Consider the following 23,149-nt stretch of genomic DNA (forward strand, 5'->3'; position numbering starts at 1 on the left):
CTTAGTGCCTTCTCCGTGTTGTTAAATTTGATCAACACAATGGTGTCCAGCATGCAGTGCCCACACCCTCTTTGCTGTCTACAGTGTTGCTCTCTTATGCCTCTCCCAGATCTCTTTCTAGCTTAGGACTCCTTCCAGCTGCAGAATCAATGCCCCCATTTGGATGTCTCACAGGCATCTCAAACTTTACCTGGACAAAGTGAGCTGTCTTGCTTCCCTTTAGGGCACATGCTTCCTGCCCTCTGTGCCAGTCATCTCCATCTTGGTCATTGGCATCCCCACCCACCAGCCCTCCAGAAGAAGCCTAGGAGTCAACTTTGACCCTTTATTCTATCAGCCATCCAACCCATCTATAAGGTATGTTGGCTGTATCCCCAAAGCACAGCCCCAATCTATGCCTGTCCCTCCACCTCTACTCCGGCCACCCTCGACCAAGATGCAGCATCTCCAGTCTGGTTGCCCATAATAGCTGCCTCCTAACTGGTCTTCTTATTGTGGCTCTTGCTCAGCTAGTATCCAGAGTGATCTTTTAAAAAAAATTAAGTTAAATTGGACTATACCTCTGCTTAAAACTCTCCCCTGGTTGCCTCCTGAACTCAGAACCAAGCCTATACTTTTTTATTTTTTATTTTTGGAGACAGAGTCTTGCTCTGTCACTCAGGTTGGAGTGCAGTGGCATGATCTCAGCTCACTGCAACCTCCACCTCTTGAGTTCAAGAGATTCTCCTGACTCAGCCTCCTGAGTAGCTGGGATTACAGGCATGTGCCACCATGCCCAACTAATTTTTGTATTTTTAGTAGAGATGGAGTTTCACCATGTTGGTCAGGCTGGTCTCAAACTCCTGATCTCGTGATGTGCCTGCCTCAGCCTCCGCCTTCTTACCCTGCTTCACCCCATCCCTGCCCTCTCCACCCACCCCTCACTCTACTTGTACCACAGGGGCTTGTTTTCTGTTCCTCTAGCGTGTGCAGTACTTTCCCCCACCTCAGGGCCTTTGCACTTGCTGCTTCTTTTGCCAGGAATGCCGTTTTCCAGGTCTTCACACAACAGGCTCCTCCTTGTCACTCAGGACTCATTTCAGAGGCCACCTCCCCAGAGGCCTCTCCTGACTGCTCCGTCTAAAGTAGCCTTCCTCATCACTGGCTAAGACTTTACTTCCTCATAGCTCCTACCACCACCTGTTTATTTGGTGTGTATATCTGTTTTCTGCCTCCTGGCTGCTAGAATATAAACTCCAAGAGATCATGGAATTTGGTCTGACTTGCTCATCATTGTAGTTCTCTGAGTCTAGAACAATATTTGGCACTGTATAGGCAGTCGATAAATGAGAATTGAATTAATGACTGGCTGGCTCATAACAGGCACTCAAGAGAAAGTTGTTGAGTAGCCAAGTGAATGAAATGAGGATGCAGTCAGCCCTGTAAAGCTGCTACTTGTGTCCCACCTTTAAAACTCAGAGAGGTTTAGCAGCACCCTGGCAACCACACAGCTAGGAGCTGGCTTAGCTAGGGTTGAACCCAGGCCAGTCTGACTATGCACTGTCCACACCCGATACCACTGCTTCTGTTTCACATTCTGCAGGCTTCTTCCCCTGGGGCCAGAAAATTTGGAATACAGCTCAGCACTTGCAGTCCAAGCTTCTGCAGACCATATTCCCTCTTCCCCAGGTATAGTGGCAGCCTGCTGTGTTTGGCTTGAACCTCAGAGGCCAAACACTTGCTCTGGCCAGCTTTCTCCCTACCACCTGCCTCTCAGCCCCCAGCGCAGATGAATTCTGTCGCTTCCCTATGCAGCCTTCTTTGATCCAGGGCCAATGGCCCTCACAAGTCAGAGGCCTGTTGCTGAAATCCACATGGTCTTCCTTCTTGTGGATCAAAGAGATGACACAAAGCTCAGCACCTCCAAGGGACCTCTGCTTTTGAAAATGTGCCCAGCGTGACACAAAGTGAAGGGAGATCACAGGCCCCACCTCCTTCCCTCTGTCAGCTGGACCAAGCCTTGATGGGTCAGGATCTTTGGGATGGGCCTCCTTGGGGGTCGGCCTCACACCTGCTCCCCCCATTCCCAGCTGTTCCCTATTCCCCCCACTCCTAGTCTGTGCTGTGTCCCCAGACCAAGTCCACCCTCCAGCTGGGTGCATGACATTTCCTAGATAAAACAGACACACATGGCTTTCCAGTCTGCTCCGGGAAGCTTTGGACTTAAAGAGATTGTCACTCAGAGCTCCTGGGCAGGTGGGGTAACCCAGGCTAGTAATTTCCCTTTCGGGCTTGTATGCCAGCATGATTCTGATGGTGAATTAGACCCAACCAGACAGCCATTCATTCAGCAAATATTTACGGACCACTGCCCAGTGGATGAGGTTTATCCACTCGCAGATGCCAGCTCTTGAGAGTTCTACATGAGAGGAAGAAAGGCCAAAAGGCTTTTAATGCTTCCCGAGTATGAACCTGTTTACTCTGGCATGACGACCACTCCTGGCACAGGATGGGTGTATGGTGGGTACCCTTTGTTCCTGTTTAGCTTGGCCTCCTAAGGAAGAACAGTTTGGGAAATCACTTTTATAAAATCACTGACATTACTGAGGATGTTTCTTAGGATATTCTTGTAGCTTGTGGGAATTAGAATAGAGAGATGAACCTGAAGGTAGGGAGGTGACTGGGGGTCGGGGGAAGCCCTAGGGAGTCTGAGAGTTGGAAAGCCATTTTACTCTCTCCCAGCCTTTGAGTAGAACCACATCTCAGCCCCCTCAGGCAGCAGGGGGCTGGAAGCCCTTCTGGAAGCAGGATTTGACATCCTCAGCTGGCTTCCCTAGGGCGTTTGGAAGGGAGCATTCTCTGGTGTGGCTAAAGTGGAAGCTACTTAAAATAAGTCTAAGAGACAGACTAGAAAGATTGGGGTGGGACTCTTTCTGGAAGAGCCTTGTGCTCCATGCTAAGGAATCTGAACTAGACCCCATCAGTGATGAAGAGCCACTAAGTGACTGAGCCACTTAGTTTTGTCAGATCTGTGCCTTAGCAAGTTCTCCTTAGCAGTACAGGTAGGAATGGGCTGGTGTGAGCAGGAGAGAACTGGGGCACACCTGCCTACAGAGGGTCAACCTTCAGTGAGGCAAGTGAGAGACTAGACAGCCTGGACCATCATCTGAAGAGCAACAGAGATGTGGAGGGGGTAGGCTGGTGCAGAGGGACATGGGGGCCGATGATGCGATGGGAACAGCAAGAAAAGCAAGAATGTAAGATGCCCTGAGGGGTTCAGCTTGGCCACCGTTGGTGGGGACACTCTTCACTGAGCTGGGGAAGGCAGCAAAAAGAGCAGGTTTGGGGAAAGCAGGAAGAGTGAGGTTTTCATGGGCCAAGTTTGAAACAAGCTGAGGAGAACTTTAGCATAGTTCACTATCCACACGGGCCTGAAGCTCAGGACAGAGAATGGGGTTGGAGGTGGGGATTGGAGAATTGCCCCCTAGTAACAATTACAGCAACACAGTAGATGAGAAATTCCAAGAGATGGAAGAAGTCCCCAGAGAAGAGGCCAAGCTGGGCCCTCCAGTATTTAAGGGGTAGGAGGGTGGAAAGTCAGTGAAAGAGAAGGAGGGAAAGAATCACCATCATTTCAGAAGACGAAAAAAGAATTGGAAGACTTCAGAGAGTCGTGCCACCGAAAGACATGCCACCCCCGCCCAGGCCCATGAATTACTGTGTGGTGTGAATGCTAGAAGAGTGGTATCTCTCCACCCCGCTCCTTCCCACGGAAGGGCCAGCCCTTGCTGTGCCTGGACACAAAGACACTGGCTTGTGAGCCTTGACTGGACATGAAGACATCCAAGAGGTAGAAGACCTCCATGAGATGCCCCTCATCACTTATCTCTGGCTGGTGGGGTAACAAAAAGATAGGTTAACATCCAGCCCCAGAGTTTCTTATAGAATGAGAGTTCTCTTTGTTCAGGAAAATACTACCCTATACCTAAATAGCTCGGCGGAGGAGGGGAGACATTAGACTGCAGGAGATGACAAAACCAAGAGGAAACCAGGCTCTTGTGCCTAAGAAGTTGACGGAAATTCTGAAATGGGCTCAAGGTGCAGGCGGCACCAAGGTGGAAGAGGCTGGAGAAAGAAGAGAGGGTACAAGGCACATCACAGGGGAACCTGGAGCCTGCCAAGACAGAAGCCAGGGAGAAGCTTCCCGGGAGGAGGGGCCAAAAGACTGTGAGGCTCCTAGTTGCTCATACTTTCATTTTAAGTCATTTGCATTGCTAAGATGTAAGCTCCTTGCATTGCCACACCTTCCATAAAGCCTGAACTACATGCAGACGCCTTCGTTGATGGTTTTGTTTGTTGGCTTGTATTTTGTCTTTTGGAGAAGTAGGGGATCCAAGAAAAATGGACCCAGTTCCCAACCTAAGTTGGCAGAGCAGAAGCAGGGGAAGGGAGACACGGCATTGAGTTCAAGGTTCGGAGGAAGCTAAAGCTGACAGATTCCTGGAGATACTAGGAGGGTTAGTGGATTTCCACCATATTAGCATTGGATATTGCTGCGAATTTTACTTCACCAAGCAGAGTGATAGCCCCGTTGCATCCAATAACTGGATTACATTTGTTTCTGGTTTTTATCTTGAACAAAATAGCATGGCATTTATAGTGCTGCAAAAAGAAAAAGAACTGCGGTTTATGTTTCATAACTTAGACACTCGATTTTATTTACTATCATATTTCATATTCTATCATCATGTCACAACTCTGACACCCTCCTTGGAAGATCAGAATGTTAACGGTAACATCCTTAAGGCAGGGGGTGGGTAAGGATGCTATAAGGAAGGGCAGATACAGCAGCTTTCAGGCTGTGGTTAGGCCACACACCTGTGAAGGGGCCAAGGTCTCACCTGATTGGTTTGGTAATTCCTGAAGTCCATCATGGAAAGAGGCAGGTCCCGAGTTAGGAATGGGGCCTGGGAAGACGGGAGTTAGGAAAGCAGGAAAGGGAACTCTAGTTCCCTTGTGCTCCACCAAGAAGGCTCAACATGGCCAAGGCCCATTCTATTGGTTGAGGAGAGGTAAACAAAGGTGAAGTCAAGTGGCAACTCAGATTGACTGGCTGTGGCTTGCCTATTGGGAGGGAATTCACAGCTGTGTCTGGACTCAAGCAGAAAGGGTGCAATGAACAATTAATTATGTCTGCCATGGGAGTGGGAAGAAGGGAAATAGATATACACGCCACGTAATTTTTATCCTTGGTGTCAATAACAAAAAGTGTGTGCATGCGGCAGGAAGAAGGAGTTGCTTATCCCTGCAGCTAGTCTTTTACAGTAATTACAGAAAATCTTCCTCCAAAAGAAAAATAAAATTTGAACTAAAGGAGGAGCTAGTTATTCCAATGACTTCTCAACTCCTGGAAATGTTCCCCCCAGACTGACATATGGATGTTCAGGATCCATGGAATTTAGAGATGAGCGTTACTAGAAGAAAAGAGTGGTCAATAGTGCAAAGGTTTCTTAAGAGGTCAAGAAATATAAGAGCCAAAACAGTTCCCATCTGATTTGGCAAAATGATGCAAATACTGAGGGCAAAGGCCAGTCTGCAGAGGAGTAAATGAGAAGGGAGAAGGAGGGACAAGGCTGAATGGAGCTTTCAAGATGCTGGGCTATGCTGATGGCATGGGAAATCTTACAGTGTGATGTGACTGTTTTTCAAAGGTGGTTAAAAATTGTCTGCATGCATCATAATCTCAATTTATGTACATATTTGTAATACATGCATATGTGCAATATGTATTGGAAGAAGATGGAAAGGAAATACATTAAAATCACGGTTAAAACAGGTAAATTTTCTTTCTTCTTGATTCCCTTCTGTATTTTCTAAGCTTTTAAAAATGATCGTGTGCCTGGTATGGTGGCTTATGCCTGTAATCTCAGCACTTTGGGATGCCAAGGCCGGAGGATCATTTGAGCTCAGGAGTTCAAGACCAGCCCGGGCAACAGAGAGACTCTGTCTCCATGGAAAAAAAAATATATATATATATATTAGCTGGGCATGGTGACACATGCCTGCGGTCCCACAATTCCAGAGGCTGAGGCAGGAGGACTGCTTGATCCCAGGAGTTCGAGGCTGCAGTGAGCCATGATCATGTCACTGCACTCCAGCACGGAGGACAGAGGAAGATCCTGTCTCAAATAAAATTAAAAAAAAAAAAGAAAAAGAATGAAAGAAAAAAGAAAGAAAGAAAGGAAAAAAAAAGATTGTGTAAGGAATAGGCTGGGAGTAGGGTGACAAATGTCTCTGTTGCCTGAAATGGAGTGGGTTTCCAGGATGCGGAACTTTCAGGACTAAAACTGGGAAGGTCTTGGGCAAATATGAACAAGTTGGTCAACCTAGCTGGGAGGCTGAGGCCGACACAGCATAGAAGAGAGGTGTTTTTCTGGGGGACGGGGTTGTTGGAGTAAAGAGATTTTGAGCATATTTGGAGGCTGAGAGGAAGAAACTGTTAGATAGGGAGAGAGGCTGAATTTATAGGAAAGAGAAAAGAATAATTCCTACAGTGAGGTCAGTATGAAAGCTGTTGGGAAAGTGATCTGGCTTCCACAAGAGGAGAGAGGGTCCGCAATGGGAAGAGAAATGATGTTTCTTCTGAGACAGGAGGGCTAGAGGTGAGGGAAGACTGGCTACATAGAAGTTTGTTGATGCAGGGGAAAAAATGAGGGAGTGCACACCTGAGGGTTAGGAGGTCAGGTGAGGTTGAAACACCCCTAGAACACTTGGGGACCCTGAAAACCCTCTGTGCTGTCCAGACTTGGGTACCCCCCTCCCTGCTGGGGTGTAGCTTTCCCCTTTGAGACTGGATGTCACTGGAAGCTCCAGCATCCCCTTCCAGCCACTGCCCCACTCCATCAGACCCTCTCTGGCCACCTACCTCTGCAGGAAGGCAGAGGGAAGTCCCACGTGGCGCTGTTCTCAGAGCCAGCGTGGCAGGTGAGCACGGCGTGGCCCTCCAGGAAGAAGCCAGGGTTGCAGCTGTAGCGGACCTTGTCACCGAGGTTGAAGGTTGAGCCCTGCTGGATGCCATTGGGCAGCCTCCCTGGGTTCCCGCAGGTGTGGCTGGGGAGAACTGTGAGGAGAAACAGAGAAAGAGACAGGTACCCCGTGAGTTGGGCTGGAGCCCAGACACCGGGCTTCCTAGTAGCATCTCCCTAGGCCACTCGGGCTTCCTGGAACTCATTTCTTCTGTGAACAGCATTGCCCACTGCTGATCTGCCTGCTTCTCAAGGCTGTGGATTCCCAGAGAATGGGTTACTCAGAAGAGAGAGGGGTTACTCAAAATCTCACACGAGATTTACAATTGGACATCCAGGTTTCTTGCCTTCTCTAATGCGCAGCCATGGATGTGAATTATGTCCATCCTGATCACTAGAGATGCAATTCCAGGAATATTACTTTAATCTCTTAGGCATGGCTGGCCTGATTTCAGACTCCACACTCCTCACTAAACACCATGGAAGAGACATAAGGCGTGGCATAAGAGTAGGTGCTCATTAAATCCAGTGTCCCTTCTTTCACGTGTGATCCACCCTGGCAGCCAGAGGGGCACTTTGGCCCTGCAGGTTCAGGAGAGTTGGAAGAGTTGGCTTAGACAGAATAGGCAGTGAAGTGGGAAGACAAGAACCTGGGTTCTCATCAGCCTGACTGGTTTAAAGGGGAGAAATTGGGAGCCAGGGAACACCATGCACAGTGTGTGGCCAGAGCCAAGCAAGCATGGTCACCTGCAAGTGTGCTCTCATGAGGCAGAGGAAATGGTCTTGGGGAAGGTGCAAGAGCACCATGACCTGGCAATAAGGAGGGAGGGAGGACACAGCTTCTCTGTGCCCATAAGTCAGTCACCTGTTCCACCTGTTCACCAGCTCCCCCTTGCCCCCCAGAGTCGGAACTGCCTGTGCCTTAAAGGGCAACACCTCCTGTCATTCTAGGATACCCCTATGGGGTGAGGAGTAGGGGTCTTAGTCATGCCCAGACTACCGTTTAAGTACCTCTCCATTAATCCACCTGGCAATGATTTATTGAGGCTGTCTCTGAAAGGCCATGCAGCCGGACAGTGGAAAGTGCAGACTTGGAAGCCACCGTGCTTGAGTTCACTTCCCAGCCTGAAATCTTACCATCCGTGGGACCCTGAGCAAGTCTTTTAACCTTTTTGCACTTTAGTTTCCTCATTTGTAAGATGGGGAGCTCCTAAATAGCACCTTCCTTATATCAAATTGATTGTTGCAAGAATTAAGCCAGTTCAGGTATGCAAAGTGCTTAGGACAGAGCCTGATTTACAGTGAGTACAACACAAGTGAATCTAACTCTCGGTCCAGTGGGTGCTGTGCACAATTAATGGCACACTAAGTGCCATGATGGGACAGGGACAGATAGGGAACCAAACCCAGCTGGGGGTGAGGTCAGAGATCACTTCCTGGAGGAGGTGACATCTCTGCAGAACCCTGGGAGATTAGTAAGACTTAGCTAAGCAAAAAAGAGCAAACAGCGTGTGCAAAGGCCCTGAGGCCAGAGATAACCCAGGAGCTGAGGGAGCCTGGAGTAAAAGAGTGGGGTGGCAGTGATGGGAAAGTGGAAGTGGGCAGGCCTGGACTCTAAATGGTCCCCCTAGTCCTTGCAATACCCTCTTCCTGCCAATGTTGCTGTTAGTGTCTGCCTTCCAGAACCCTCTCTACCAGCCCTGATGACCTCAGAACCCTCTGAAAAAAGGTATTCCCTCCCCCTTCCTCTCTTCCTCCTCTGAGAGGAAACAGCTCAGTGTAGAGGGTAATGGTAGACTTTGGAACCAGCCTGATCTGGGTGTGAAACCAGGTGCCATCATGTCTTATTCTGTGTGACCTTGAGCCACATGAACTCTCTGAGCCTTAGTTTCTTCAACTGAGAAAGGAGTGAGGCCAGTAATATTTAGCGGTTGAGGGAGTTACCAATATAAATGCCGCATGCCTGGCACAATGCCCAGAACATAGGAGATGCTCACAAAATGGCAAATGTTCTCATTCCATTGGGCCACAGGGCCATGAGGGCCTGGGCCTAGTCTGGTTCACAGGTATATCCTGGGAGACTAGCACAGTGCCTGGCACTTGTAGGGACATACGTGCATGTCCAATAATTAGTTATTTGGGGAGTTACTCATTCATGTATTAATTCCTTCACACAACAAAAATTCATCGTGGGCTTACTGTGCTTGGCACAGTGGGGCCAGCCCTCAGAGGCTTATATTTTTGTGAGAGTGAATCTTAAAAGACTGAAGAGCTCTTCCTTGCCCATTCTTTACCTGTGACATGTGAGATGACCTAGATGAAAAGATTCACCTCTATTGCCCTGTCCACTGGCCCAGCTTAGCATTTCCCATGATCCCACACTGCTAGTTTACTTAGCATTTCCCATGATCCTGTGCTGCTGGCTTACTTAGCATTTATCATATTCCCCTGCTGCTGGCTTGCTTGGTGTTTCCCATGATCCTGTACTGCTGCTGGCTTACTTGGCATTTCCCATGATCCCCTGCTGCTGGCTTACTTGGCATTTCCCATGATCTCCTGCTGCTGGCTTACTTGGCATTTCCCATGATCCCCTGCTGCTGGCTTACTTGACATTTCCCATGATACCATGTTGCTGGCTTACTTGGCATTTCCCATGATCCCCTGCTGTTGGCTTACTTGGTACTTCCCATGGTCTCCTGCTGCTGACTTACCTGGTGTTTCCCATGATCCTGTACTGCTGCTGGCTTACTTGGTATTTCCCATGATCCCACACTGCTGGCTTACTTGGCATTTCCCATAATCCCCTGCCGCTGGTTTACCTGGCGTTTCCCATAATCCCATGTTGCTGGCTTACTTGGCATTTCCCATGATCTCCTGCTTTTGGCTTACTTGGTACTTCCCATGATCTCCTACTGCTGACTTACTTGGTGTTTCCCATGATCCTGTCCTGCTGCTGCCTTACTTGGCATTTCCCATGATCCCTTGCTGCTGACTTACTTGGCATTTCCCATCATCCCATGCTGCTGGCTTAGTTGGTACTTCCCATGATCTTTTGCTGCTGGCTTACTTGGTGTTTCCCATGATCCTCCTGCTGCTGGTTTACTTGGCATTTCCCATGATCCCATGCTGCTGGTTTACTTGATACTTCCCATGATCTACTGCTGACTTACTTGGTGTTTCCCATGATCCTGTACTGTTGCTGGCTTACTTAACATTTCCCATGATCCCACACCACTGGCTTACTTGGTATTTCCCATGATCCCCTGCAGCTGGCTTATTTGGTGTATCCCATGATCCCACGCTCCTGGCTTATTTAGCATCTTCTATGATTAGTCCCCTGCTGCTGGTTCACTTGGCATTTCCCATGATGCCCTGCTGCTGGCTCACTTGGCATTTCCCATAATCCTATGCAGCTGTCTTACAGCAGAGGCAATGACTGTGACGTGTGTGTATTTATCACACACACATGGGAAGGGCAAGTCAGGTAAACATTTGGAGAAAAAAGCAAGCTAAGGTGAGGGGAGGGAGCCAACTAGGGGAAACGAGCTGAGAACTGGTGTAGAACTAACGTTTCATTTTCCGCAATGAGACGCAAAGACCCAATTTAATTAAATTACTAGTGTCAAATTTTTAATGAACTTGCTTCTGCTTTGGGCTTTCTTCCTTCGAAATTAATGACTGGAACGTCACTATAAATAAAAGTCGATTCTTCTTAAAAAGTCACTCTCAGACGCTCACTGCTCTTTACTTAATGAGCTGTTCATAATCAGACCACTCTGACCTGACGCTTCCATTGGGACCTGGGTGTAATGAATGGGGCTCATTTCCAACCCCACCTGCTTTTTTATGCCAAGCTCCACTCCCTAGAGGTCCCACAGTGAATGGAGAAAGGCCAGACTTTAGGGTCAGAGAGACCTGGGTTCAAATCCCAGATCTGGCTGCGCAATCTTGAGCTGTAAACTTTCCCTCGCTGGCCTTCAATTCTTCTGAAAATGGGGATACTTTTTCATCCTGTAAGGGTGTTTTCATTTGCTAGGACTGCTGTAACAAAGCACCACAAATTAGGTGGCCAAAAACAACAGAAACTTATTTTTTCACAGTTACGAAGACTAGAAGTTTAAAATCAAGGTGTCAGCAGAGCCATGATCTCTTTGAAACCTGTAGGTGAATCCTTCCTTTTCTCTTCCTAGCTTCTGGTGGTTTGCTGGCAATTTTTGTTGTTTCTTGGCTTGCAGATGCGTCATTCCAATCCTCTGTCTTCACATGGTGTTCTCTTGCTTTGTTTCTGTGTCTGAATGTCCCTTTTTTATAAGGACACCACTCATATTGGATAGGGTACACATCCTAATGACCTCATCCTAACTTAATCATCTGCAAAGACCCTGTTCCAAATGAGGTCATATTCACAGGTACTGGGGGTTAAGTCTTCAACATAGCTTTTAGGGAGACACAATTCAACTCATCACAGGGCTGTTGTGCAGATTAAAATTCAACTTATAATACCTACCCCTGAGTGCCTAGTACGTTTCAGGTCCTGGACTAAAAGCTTATTTTACTTTTAGTCCAGGACCTGAAACGTACTAGGCACTTTATCTTGTGAGATATGTAGTATCCTCATTTTACAGGTGAAAAAAAAAAACAGGCACAGAGAGCTTCATTCACTTGCTTGCCCAAGGCCACACAACTAGAAAATGGCAGAGCTAGGTCGAGGACCTCGGTCTTTCTGCCTCCATTGTTCAGCACTCTGGAATGTGAGACTGCTTCTGACAGAGGCGAAGCATCCAAGCACATAGTGGGTGCTTAATAAACAAGAGTTCCCTTACTCCTTTCATCATCCTAGGCACTGCAATAAGATGAAGAGAGATTACCTGACTGTTCAGATTTAATAGTCTGATTTTTTTCCCAGTCTGATTTGCCAGTCCTGTACTTTTTAATAATGTCAAGGGCAACATTTAAAGTGTGGTCTTTTGTTATGTGTCTAATGTGCAACTTGCTGGACAGACATAGGAGATTGGAGATAAGCTACAAAGCGAATCCTTTCTAAGGCACTGTGTTCTTTGATTTTTTTTTTTTTAGAATGTCCGTGTATTTTTTAGCACAGATACTATAACCGTTCATGCTCTCCCATCTATAAAGCTTCCCTTTGATTGCCTACAAAATGAAGAGGGGGATATTTACATCCATTGCAGCCCAGAACAATATTATTAAAGCGGTGCCTGACATTGAACAATTCCATTGTAGATTAGCTGTGGGGAATTTTTGTCTCTTCTACAAAGCCCGACTCTTGCCAATCAACATAATATTCTCAGTGATTGTATGACAATGAACCTCCTCTGTGGCTGAAGTGCAGCAAAAGCTACATCATGCCTTCTTTTATTTTTAATTTGAGACTTTGGTTCCCATATTATAATGAAGAGTCATTTATGCTCTCTGGACAAGCACCCTCCATATGTTTTGATTTCTTCTCTTCCATCAAGTAACTTGTTTCATCTCAATGGCCATACGATTGATACCAAGTGGTAGGCTAGTTGGGAAGAAGAATTCAGGGAGAAGGATTTCGTCTTCCCACAATCCTCAGCATGGAAAGAAGAGAAAGTGATGCCTGTGTATGTGTGTCCATATGTGTGTGATCTGGGGGCAGTGGGCAGGATCGGGGAGGGAGGAATAAAAACTACTCTTTTTTGAGTCCCAGATCTGTGCCAGGCCCTTCTGCAGCATATATTAGCTTACTGAATCTTTACGACTCCCTTATTTTCAGCGGTTTGGCCTTTTAAACATAATTCATAGCATACTTACTCTGTGCTATCCTTAATGTCAAGTGGTTTTCATATATTTCCATCCCCAAAGAGTTTTCTATACTTGCTGTCTCCATTCCCTTTCCACTGAACTGATATATATTTCTATTTTATTATACATGAGGTATAATTATACATTTTTTATATGTCATATATAAAGTTAATATACTTCATATACTACAAATGATATATATTTTTGCTTGATACATCCATCTGCTTATTGTTTGTCTCACCTTGCTACAGTGTAAGCTCCACAAGGACAGGCATTTTTTGGTCTTTTTTGTTCAATGCTGTTTCTCAGTCCCCAGAACAGTGCCTGATGTATAATAATACCTTCACAAAAGTTTACTGAGAGACTTAATGATTTTATTTAATCCTCCCAACAACCTATCGAGAGAGGTGCTATTATTATCATCCCTTGTTGAGAGAAGCATAGTTGCCAGAGATGTTGGAGCATTTATCCAAGGCCACATAACATAGCTCACTGCAGGGGAAGAGGCGGGTTTCACATCACTGTCTGGGATTCCACATTTCTGCCTGCACTAAGCCATTCTTGCACTGACCATTCCACAGGAAGTCCATGGTGACTACTGTACTTTGAAACATTCTCACAAGGAATTCACATGCATTCTCCTCAGGGAGAGGATTTGGGGTGACAACCAAGCAAGCTGACCTCTAGGTTGGTCCTGTATATTTCCTGCTACCTGTCAATCAAACAGAGGCAGGGGTGCCAGGGCATCCGATGGAGGATGCCACCCACAACTAGTCAGTGGGCCCCGCCCTGCTGGGCTTTGCCCTAACCATTGTCAGGCGGAAGCTCTCCGCCATAAGCCTATTCTCTTGACTCATGTTTGTGATTCTGCAACCTTCAGCATTGTGGTCATGTGGAAAGTTTTATAAAGATACTGATGCTTAGACCCTGTCCCCAAACCTGCTGGATCATAATATGAGAAATAGAGCCTGGGCTGCTCCAGGAGACGGAAAAGCTGAGATTGAGAACAACTCCCACTAACCTATTCATATAAGTTATTCCACTGGCCCAGCTGGGTTTATCTCTCTGAGCTTTAACTGCTCAATCTCCAGGGCCTTTCTTGTTTGTAGGTTTTTACTTCTGACAGCAGCAAACCTGGCCTCTCTCCTGCAGTTCCCTGTCCTCCATAAACCACACTAGCCCTATAACTTCCTTCTCATTTGAAGACCCTCATGGTCTCTTCCTGGACTTCTGTACCCAACTCTGATCTTCTCACTGCTGGCCTTGCCCTCTCCAATGCATTGTCCCCAGCAATGCTGGAGCCAGCATTCTAGAATGACAAATTCACCATGGCCCTGCCCTATTGACCCTGCCAGGAGCCCACATTATAAAAGTAAGTTCCTTACCACCAAGGCACAGGCAAACACAGAACCTATGGTCTTCTGGGTGACTCTCATGAGAATACGTAATAATTTGAAAGATTAATTTAAAAAAAAGGAAATAAAAAAGAAAACCTTAACCTCTCTGTTGCCATCAGTATAAATTAAAGCTTAGGCCTAGGCTGCCCCCATCCTTGTGATCTGACTGTTGCTGCTGCTTTCTGCCTTCTCTCATCTTGTCCTCTCTACCTTTTCTCTCAAATTCTTCATCTGGCAAACTCCATCAAAGCCACATTTAAATGTCACCTCCTCTGTAAAGCCCTCCTTGATACCCTTAGTGTCTTGTATAACCCATAAGATCCCACAAGAACATATCTTGATTGAATATAAATACTGTCACAATGTCATTGGCAATTGGCTGTTCGAATCTTGAATCTCCTGGCCCACGCAATAGGCAGGCTCCCTTTGCTCATTTTGTTAATGTTGCAATCTCACAAGCCCACATTTTACACGACTGGGTTTTTTTGGACCCCATCTAAGGAGTTACATGAAGGTTTCCTTGCACTTCAACTCCTGCACTTTGTCGTATGTTGTAATTCATTCATTCATCCAAACAGGAACTGAGCCTGCTTGTTGTAATTGTTTCTTTAGGTGTCTATTTTCATCTCTGGACTCCTTGAGGGGCAGACACAGTACTGTATTCTTTCTATATCTAGCATTTGATTTCATGTCTGGCAGGAAGAGAGTGCTCAGTTGAAGCCGGAATGTGCTGAGTGAATTAAATCTCTATGTATACATAAAAATATATATATTATATATTAATCAGAATTACACACACACACACACACACACACACACACACACACACACACACGAAGAAATAAATAGTGTAAGAATTGGCAAACATTTTCCATACAGGGCCAGATAGTAAATATTTTTTGGCCTTGCAGGCTATATGGTCTCTGTCACAGGGACCTGATTTTTTCCATGCAGTGCGAAAGCAGCCACAGGCAATATGTGTTCTAACCAAACGTCAGTTATAAAACCAGCCAGCTGACCCACAGACCACAGTTTGCTGACCCTGAACTAGTGTTTATTCAGTTATGTACTGATGTGAGGCATATGATTTGTATCTCAGGAACCACCCCTCTCCTGTGATAAATGCAAGTGAGGAAAGCTCAGTTTTGATGGGAGTCAATGATGGGAAGGGACTGTGGGGCGAGTGGGCTGCACCAGGAAAGGTGCTGGATAGAGGTGACTAGCAAGTACTGGAAGAGACAGGCAGGTGGCACTTGAAGATTGAGACCTACGTCAAATTTCCTTTTCCCTACCACTTGGCCCTGGGGACAGGTGGGCATTGTGCTGGCTGCAGGGAAGGGCTTGTGTATTTATAGCCTCCACCCTTCCCCATTAAAATAGGATTCATTTTTAGTCTTTATAGCTAATCTGTAGGTTGGTAATGATGACCTCATTTTACCAAAGAGAGAGTTGAATTTAGAGACCCGAAGGGTCACACAGCTAGTAGGAATAGCGCAAGTAATAATAGTCACGGCTTGAGTGTTTGCTATGAGCTGGGCACATTGCTTAGCATTCTTCTATTTCATCTTATGTGGACGGAGGTACTACAACTGTCTCCTTTTTACAGGGAGGAAACTGAGGAACAGCCGGGCTAACTCTTACCCAGGGCTACACTGCAGGTTGGGATCAAAGCTGGGGTTGAAACCCAAGCTGCTTGATCCAAGGGCTGCGCCTTTTACCATGCTGTAATCTTGATCTCCCGGGATTCAAGACCCTTGTTTGTTTCACTGCTTCCCCAGTGTGGAGTCCATGCTCTTGGTAACTTCAGAGTTCCTCTCCTTGCCAGGCCTAGAGCATTCCCAACCCACACCCAGTCAGAGCTCTCCTTGGCCCCTTTCCTCCAACCTAGACTAGCTGGGGCGACAAAGACATCCATCATCCCACCAGAGGGGCCACGGAGAGGCTGTCAAAACAGAACTCTCCTTGCTGCTTCCTAACCACAGAACCCATGGCTTCCTCTCTTCCACTTGGGATTCTTTGAAGAAGCACCACCAAGAAGGAAACATCATAGGCCCCAGAATAGAGCTGCCAAGTAAAATATAGGACTCCCAGTTCAGTTTGAAGTTCAGAAAAACACAAACCCTTCTATAGCATAAGCATATCCCTTGTGATATTTGGAATATACTTATACTAAAAAGACTTTGTTATTTGAAATTCAAATTTAACTGGGTTTCTTGTACTTTAATTTGCCAATTTGGGCAACCCTGACCCAGAGGGAAGAGGTATCTCTTCTGCATCAAAGACTTCAACCTCTTAAAAAGTTGGGGCCATTTCTCTGGGGAAATGGGGAAGAGGAAAAGGGGAAGAGCTAGACCCTGCCTTTAAGGAATTTAATATTGAGCTGGAAGAGTGGATGCAGAGGGGGACATTTCAGGGCCTCCTAGGGTAGGACTGAGAAGGTTTGGGATACAGCAAGGTTGCAGGGGAGCAGTGAGCCACATTGCCTCCTTCTTGCTCCTGTCACTCTCTAAGGGAAGTTCAGTTTTTCCAAACCAATAACACGTGCTGCCCCTGTTTCAGGAGACTATGGCAAGCCTTGGTCCCTTGGAGGAAGAGCATTAGGCTGGCACCAGGTCCTTCATCCCGTGGCCTATGTGAACCTCTCCAGCACCTGCCCCACTGCCCCCTGCTCAGCCTGACCTGCCCCCATGGCACCCTACTCCAGGGATGATCAAACGTATCTAGACAGAAAAACACATGAAAAATCAGTGGTATCCTATGGTGAAACATGGCTAAATAGTGTTAGTATTAGGCTTAGAATAGCTAAATAAGCAATTTGGGGCTAAATTTGATTAATTGCATAGTGGGGTAGAAAATTATTTTCCGGTGTGTTCCATGATACACTGGCTGAGAAATAAATTTAATAAGAAAAACATTCAGTGTGTCAGGTAATTTTAAAAAATACAACAGAAACTCCCTCCTCTTGAAGAAACCAGTGCTCACAAGTTTATCTGAGAGTTTCTGCAGGAGAAACCTGCTTAACCTTGCTTAATCCAGAATTTCCAAAAATTTGACTACATAATCACTGCCCTGACTTGGGAACTTTTCTCTCAGTAATGCCTAATAACCTCTGAATTGTTCTACGAAACACATTTTGGGAGGTGTTGGATTCTGGGATAAGACAAACCTCAGTTGCTTTACTTTCTGTACCAGTCATCATGAAAATAAAACAACAATAGCAAGGGTACTTGACATTTACATAGAACTTTCCAGCTCAATGTGAAAATGTTTTTCTTGACAAACATGTCTCCCACTGGAACATATAAACAACTGTTTGTTCTGGGGGCACGGTTGGCCTAAGGTCTTCTATGACCCATTGGCTAGTAACTTGTGGTGGTAAAATCAATTCTTACAAAAGAGGTAAACTTATCACTTCCAGATGAATGTAGCATGTTAAGGAAGGACAAAGAGGACAAAGAGATACCTTCTTTCTTTTCATCTGACAATTTTTTTTTTTTTTTGAGGTGGAGTCTTACTCTGTCGCCCAGGGTGGAGTGCAATGGCATAATCTTGGCTCACTGCAACCTCCACCTCCCGGGTTCAAGCGAGTCTCCTGCCTCAGCCTCCCAAGTAACTGGGATTACAGGCATGCACCACCATGCCCAGCTAACTTTTTTTTTTTTTGTATTTTTAGTAGAGATGGGGTTTTACCGTGTTAGCTAGGCTGGTCTCGAACACCTGACCTCAAGTGATCCACCCGCCTTAGCCTCCCAAAGTGCTGGGATTATAGGCGTGAGCCACCCCGCCTGGCCACCTGACAATTTTTATAGCAGGATAGGTTTTCTGTTTGTCTGGGGCAGAATGACCCTCAGGCTTTTGGAGGTTTATGGCCAGGGCTGCCATGTTTGGCCCACATCCCTGTCCAGCTGCAGATAGAATGTCATCTCCTATGGCCTCAGCCCTGACCCAATCCTGGCAAAGGAGCTCAAAGAGGAGGAGGCTCTGAACCTGGCTGGAGGGTCCTGCCTTGAGGCTGGGGTTTATAACTATCGGTGAGGCTGCCCACCTGGGAGGTCACTCTATCCCTTGCCAGGGCTGTCCCAACAGACTGTATAACTAGCCTTGTTATCTCCTTAAGCTCCCCCAGGGTGGGAGCCCTGCTCTGGTCCAGGCTCTGCTGCCCCTGCCCAAGGCTGAGTCTTAGTCCCCTATATCCTGCTGGCTGGTAGGGAAGTATTGCCTTGAGGACCAGCATTACTTGGGATGCCCATAATGATGTCCCACACATCAACTAATCCCTTAGACAACAGAACTCCAGAGCTCCTATTTCCTCCACTTGGCTCCCCGTCCACGGCCCTGAAGCCCCAGCACACCTCACAGCCATCTCTCTTCTTAAGGCAAGAGACCGCTGAACTTGTATTTTGCTGGAAGAAGCACCATGTTTCCAAGGCTCCAGACCCACGGCCTCTCTCCTTCCAACAAGAGTTAGACAGAGGGGCCCAAAGAGGAACTAGGGAAGAGGCATCTGACCACCATCACCCACCTTCTGCAAAGGATGGTGAACAGGGTGAATACAAAAGACAGGGATTCAATGTGTGGTGCACCTGAGTTCCCACAGGGTGTCCTGTGAATCCTCATCCTCCTCACTTCCTCCTTCAGCATCAGCACCATCGCTTACGGACCACTTCTATGACACACTTCACACTTAATCCTGTCTCATTTAACGTTCATAATAGCACCGAGGTGGACACTGTGCCCATTGGACAGGAGAGGAAACTGAGGCTTAGAGAGGGTGAGTCACTTGCTCATATTCACACAGCATGGAACCAGGGGAACTGGGGTGTACACCCAGTCAGCCTGACTTTGGCACCTTCTTTCTTAGCTGCTGTAGAAGCGGAGGAAGAGTTGGTGAGTCATAAGACTATCTTGCTGGCTACGGAGTCTGCTTTGAGGCTTTGTTTCCTACAGGTCTCCCTAACTGGGCCAAAGATGGTGCTTGGTGAACATTTTGCAGTTTGAGGATCCGGAACAGTAGGAAAGGAGAGTCCCTGCCTCATCCATTAATTTTCACTCATCTCTGGAGTCCAACTACTTCTCCAAAGGCTTCATGGAGGCCCCTGTGCAGGGGGAGGCCATCTGTTCAGGTCCTCTGAAGTCACAGAGGCAGGTGGTAGAATGGGCTCTGCCCTCTGCCTTGGACAAGCTCCTTAATTGGAAGACCCAAAAATGTCTTACACAGAAACACAGGCATACTAACACACACTCACATTCAACATGCACAAATCCATCCTTTCACATCCCCTTTACGTATTCCCCTTTACAAGAGACATGCACACATGTACATTCTCATACACATAAACATGCACATATAAAAACAGGCAAATTCAGGATGCATCTGAACACAGCTCTCACATTCACACACATGACAATGGATACAACACACTTACTCTCCCACACATTTGAATAAACCACTCTGTACAAGCCGTGTCCATCTCAAGATACCGATCCATTTCTATATAGCGTCTTTGGATTAATAAACTTTTGCACAGGTGTCTCTTTATTCAACCAGAACAGCCCTCAGAAGCCAGTGTTACATCACACACTCATGGGGCCTGCCTGACACCTGTGTTTAAGCTCCTGTTTTCCCAGACACAGTACAGACTGCAGGCATAGAGGCACGGAGGTAGATCTAACCCTAGAGACGCCTCAAACATCTGCTGGCTCAGTCTGCGATCTCAGAGGTAGGGATCGAGGGCTGTCAGGGTCAGGGAGACACAGGGCGTCATGGTCCAGAAAATGTCTCTGGCGTCCCATAGACCTGGGTTTGAATTCCATCTGTGCCTCTCCTGGCTCTGGGTTACTGGTTATATAACAGGTATAGATTAGGAGAGTGGACTCTGGAGGTGTACTCTGGGCTCATGGTCAAATCCCAGCACTGTTACTTAAATAGTAAGCTACTTCACCTTCCTGCATCTCAGCTTCCTCAGCAATAAAATGGGGGTAATAATCGCACCCAGCTTAGAGAGCTGTTGAGAGGATTAAGTCCAATAAACCAGGCAAAGTGCTTATCTCAGTGTCTGGCACACAGGATGTGCTCAATAAGTTTAGGATATGATTACATATAAGCCCCTGGATTCCCTGGGAGAAGATGCCAGGGCAGTGTGGGAGAGGCTGGAGCTGAAAGAGAGAGAAGCCGGGCACAGTGGCTGGGGAGAGCAGATGGCCCCAGGAGCCAGAACATGGGAGGCACCCTGGCTCTGCCAGGCAGGCAGTATCCCTTAGACCTACACTGCTCTTGTTGAGCCAGGGAGGGGTCTGTTGCTTTGAATTCTAAAGACTTCCCTTACAGCCTAATTAAGAATCACTCATGAATAGTCCCTACCCAGCAGCAAACTGAAATGCAAGAGGAGACCTTGTGTATCACTGGACACAGACCTTGTCCCCTCTCTGACCCTCTCCTCAGCTGCCCTGTGCTGCCCTGGCTCACCAGCCAGTGGCTCATAACTTCAGGGATGAGGGGAAGGAATAATTCGGAGAAGTTTCCTGGAAGAGGCATTTGGTATGGTCTTGACAGAGAAGGAAGGACGTTCCAGAGACAGGAAGTGGCACATGGCCAAGAGCACAGAAGCCCCCACTGCTGGCTTTCCAGGTTCTTGTTCCCAGGGTTAGTGACCCCTAACTTCCTGTGTGCAAAATCCCAGCCCAGACCTTCCTCCTGACTCCAGACCCCAAGTCTTGTACTTTCGGGCTTCTCTAAGTGAAAATCTCAGAAATGCCTCCAACTGCACATGGCCCAAAGTACTCTCCTGCCCTTGCCCCAAACCCATCTCTCCCCTGGGTTCCTTGTATCTGGGACTGGCCCATCATCCAGCCAGCCATCCAAGCTGAGGCCTCATCTGGTCTCACACCCAGTCTCTTGAAGTCCATTTCTCCTATCTGCCCCCACTCCACTGCTCAGGCTTCAGGACCAGCCCCTACCCTGTCTCAGTTTCTTCTCTTGGATTTGGAGATAGCCTCCTCATTGTTCTGTCTTCAGACTCGCCCCAATCCAACCCATTCTCTAAACAACTAGTAGGGTCATGGCTCTTCCCTCCTAAAAGCGCTTCAGTTGGTGTCAAGCTCTAGAATGTCACTCAAGGTCCTCCACGAGCTAGCCCCACCCACGTCTCCAACTGTACGTACCCCTGTCTCCTCCTCACACCCAATGTTCCAGCAACAATGGCTCTCCTTATTTCTCCTCCAGCAGAGAGAGAGAGAGAGAGAGTGTGTGTCTATAGTCATGCTGGTGTGTTGGTGTTACATGAGCATGTGTGTGTCTATATATGCATGTAAACTGCATAAGTATGAAATGTGTGGGTATGTGGGTATGGCATGTGGCATGTGGGTATTTAGGTAGGAGAGCCTGTTGAGGATGGGCATTGAGGGAAACGTGGTTGAGAAGCCAGTGATTGGCATAGTTGGGCAAGATGACATTTACAGCAAAGGCTAGGCTACTGACAGGCCCAGGAAATCAAGGCCTGGGAGTTAGGTGTTACCAGGCCCTGAATCTCCCCAGGTGAAATAGAGGGAGCTGCACTCCCCACTCTCTAGGCCTGGCCTGCAACTGTCCTGGGGCACAGGTCATATGCTTAGAAGAAGCCTTATGCCATGTCCCTGGGTATCTTGTCTCCTTCCTTCCTATTCAGCCAAGGATTGGGATGCGTCTGTCTTCATGTCTCTGAAGAGCCGCTGTTGACCTGATTGTTCCACCATGGTGACTGTTCACCAAAGACAGAAAGCTGTTAATTCCAGCTCCTAACTGATTACAGTATTGAGTCAGGCATCATCCAGAACCTTGGGTGTTTTTCTAGACACCTGAGAACCCCAACTTCTCTTTCCCCTTGGTCCTCTATCTGACAATCTGACCCACAATCATTCCTGACTGACACTGGCCAAGTCTCCAACCTTCCACCCTCTTTTCCCAGGCCAGTCTGTTAGCACACATCTCCAGGGCTGGAGGGAGGCTGCGGAAGCCAGCCTGGTTCTCTCTTCCCTCCCTTGAGCAACGAGACAAGAATTTGTATAAACGTTAGGGACACTGCACTCCATCCTGTCATCCGTTCAAGAGGCACATGGCTTACTGGAGCTGCTCATTCATTCACTCATTCAACTGGTGTCTTCACACCCTGGTGGTTTGCTGGGATCTGATGATGAGCGTCCTCCCTGCCCTCATTATGCTTACACTCTACAAAAGGTGCTCTTGTATTTAAAAAACTATCAGAGCCCATCCCAGGCTGCAACCCCTAAGAAGAGGTGAGGCCAAATGACATTTAAGGATAGGCTCTGTGTCAAGCAATTATGCCAGCCATTTACATCATTGATTGCCAAGAAAAATCAATCTCTTCCCTGGCTTTCTCCCAGCTACCCCCCACCCCGCCCGTCCTCCACTTCAGGTTCCCTGCCAGGCTCACTTCCTTCTCCAATCCTCCTGCTCCAACACTCACCTGCCTATAAAACAAACCCAGGCACCATCCTTAAGCTTCTTGTGACTCTTTGATGCTGGCAGAACAAACTGTCTACTTCTCAGCAAGACATTTAAGGTCGTACACGATCTGGACTCAGCCATCTGTCCAGGTTTTCCTCCCGCTACCTCCATCCTTACCACAACCTCAACCACGCATACTCCTGCTCCTTTGTCACTTCTCCTTCTGTGACTTTTCCTTTGTGCCCTTTCACGCCCCTTGGCCTCTGCAGTGGCTGGCCCCACCTCTGAAGTACTCTTCTGTTTTTCATCATCTGGCACATCCTTCTCAACCTTTCAAGACTCAGTTCAAATGTCACCTCTGGGAAGACATCCCCTTCTCCCCCGTGGAGCCCAAGTGGTCCAGTGTGCTTTGTACGTACCTCCATGGACGCTCAGCATAGTGGGGAGGCCACAGGAGCCAAGGCAGAGAGAAGGAGAAGAGCAGTTAAGGGCTGAGTCCTAGGAAACTCTGGCCAAGA

General features: G+C 47.4%; 1 protein-coding gene across 11 annotated transcripts in view; it reads right to left on the bottom strand.

Moving 5' to 3' along the window:
• Positions 1–23,149, bottom strand: part of CSMD2 (CUB and Sushi multiple domains 2) — a 675,146-nt gene that overhangs the window by 444,862 nt on the left and 207,135 nt on the right. For all 11 annotated transcript variants that reach the window (XM_030823365.1, XM_030823367.1, XM_030823372.1 and 8 more), the window contains exon 4: positions 6,905–7,099. In XM_030823365.1, the coding sequence (XP_030679225.1) occupies positions 6,905–7,099 (195 nt within the window). The remainder of the gene's footprint in view (positions 1–6,904; positions 7,100–23,149) is intronic.

This window comes from Nomascus leucogenys, chromosome 12, assembly GCF_006542625.1.
Source record: "Nomascus leucogenys isolate Asia chromosome 12, Asia_NLE_v1, whole genome shotgun sequence".
Taxonomy (NCBI): Eukaryota; Metazoa; Chordata; class Mammalia; order Primates; family Hylobatidae; genus Nomascus; species Nomascus leucogenys.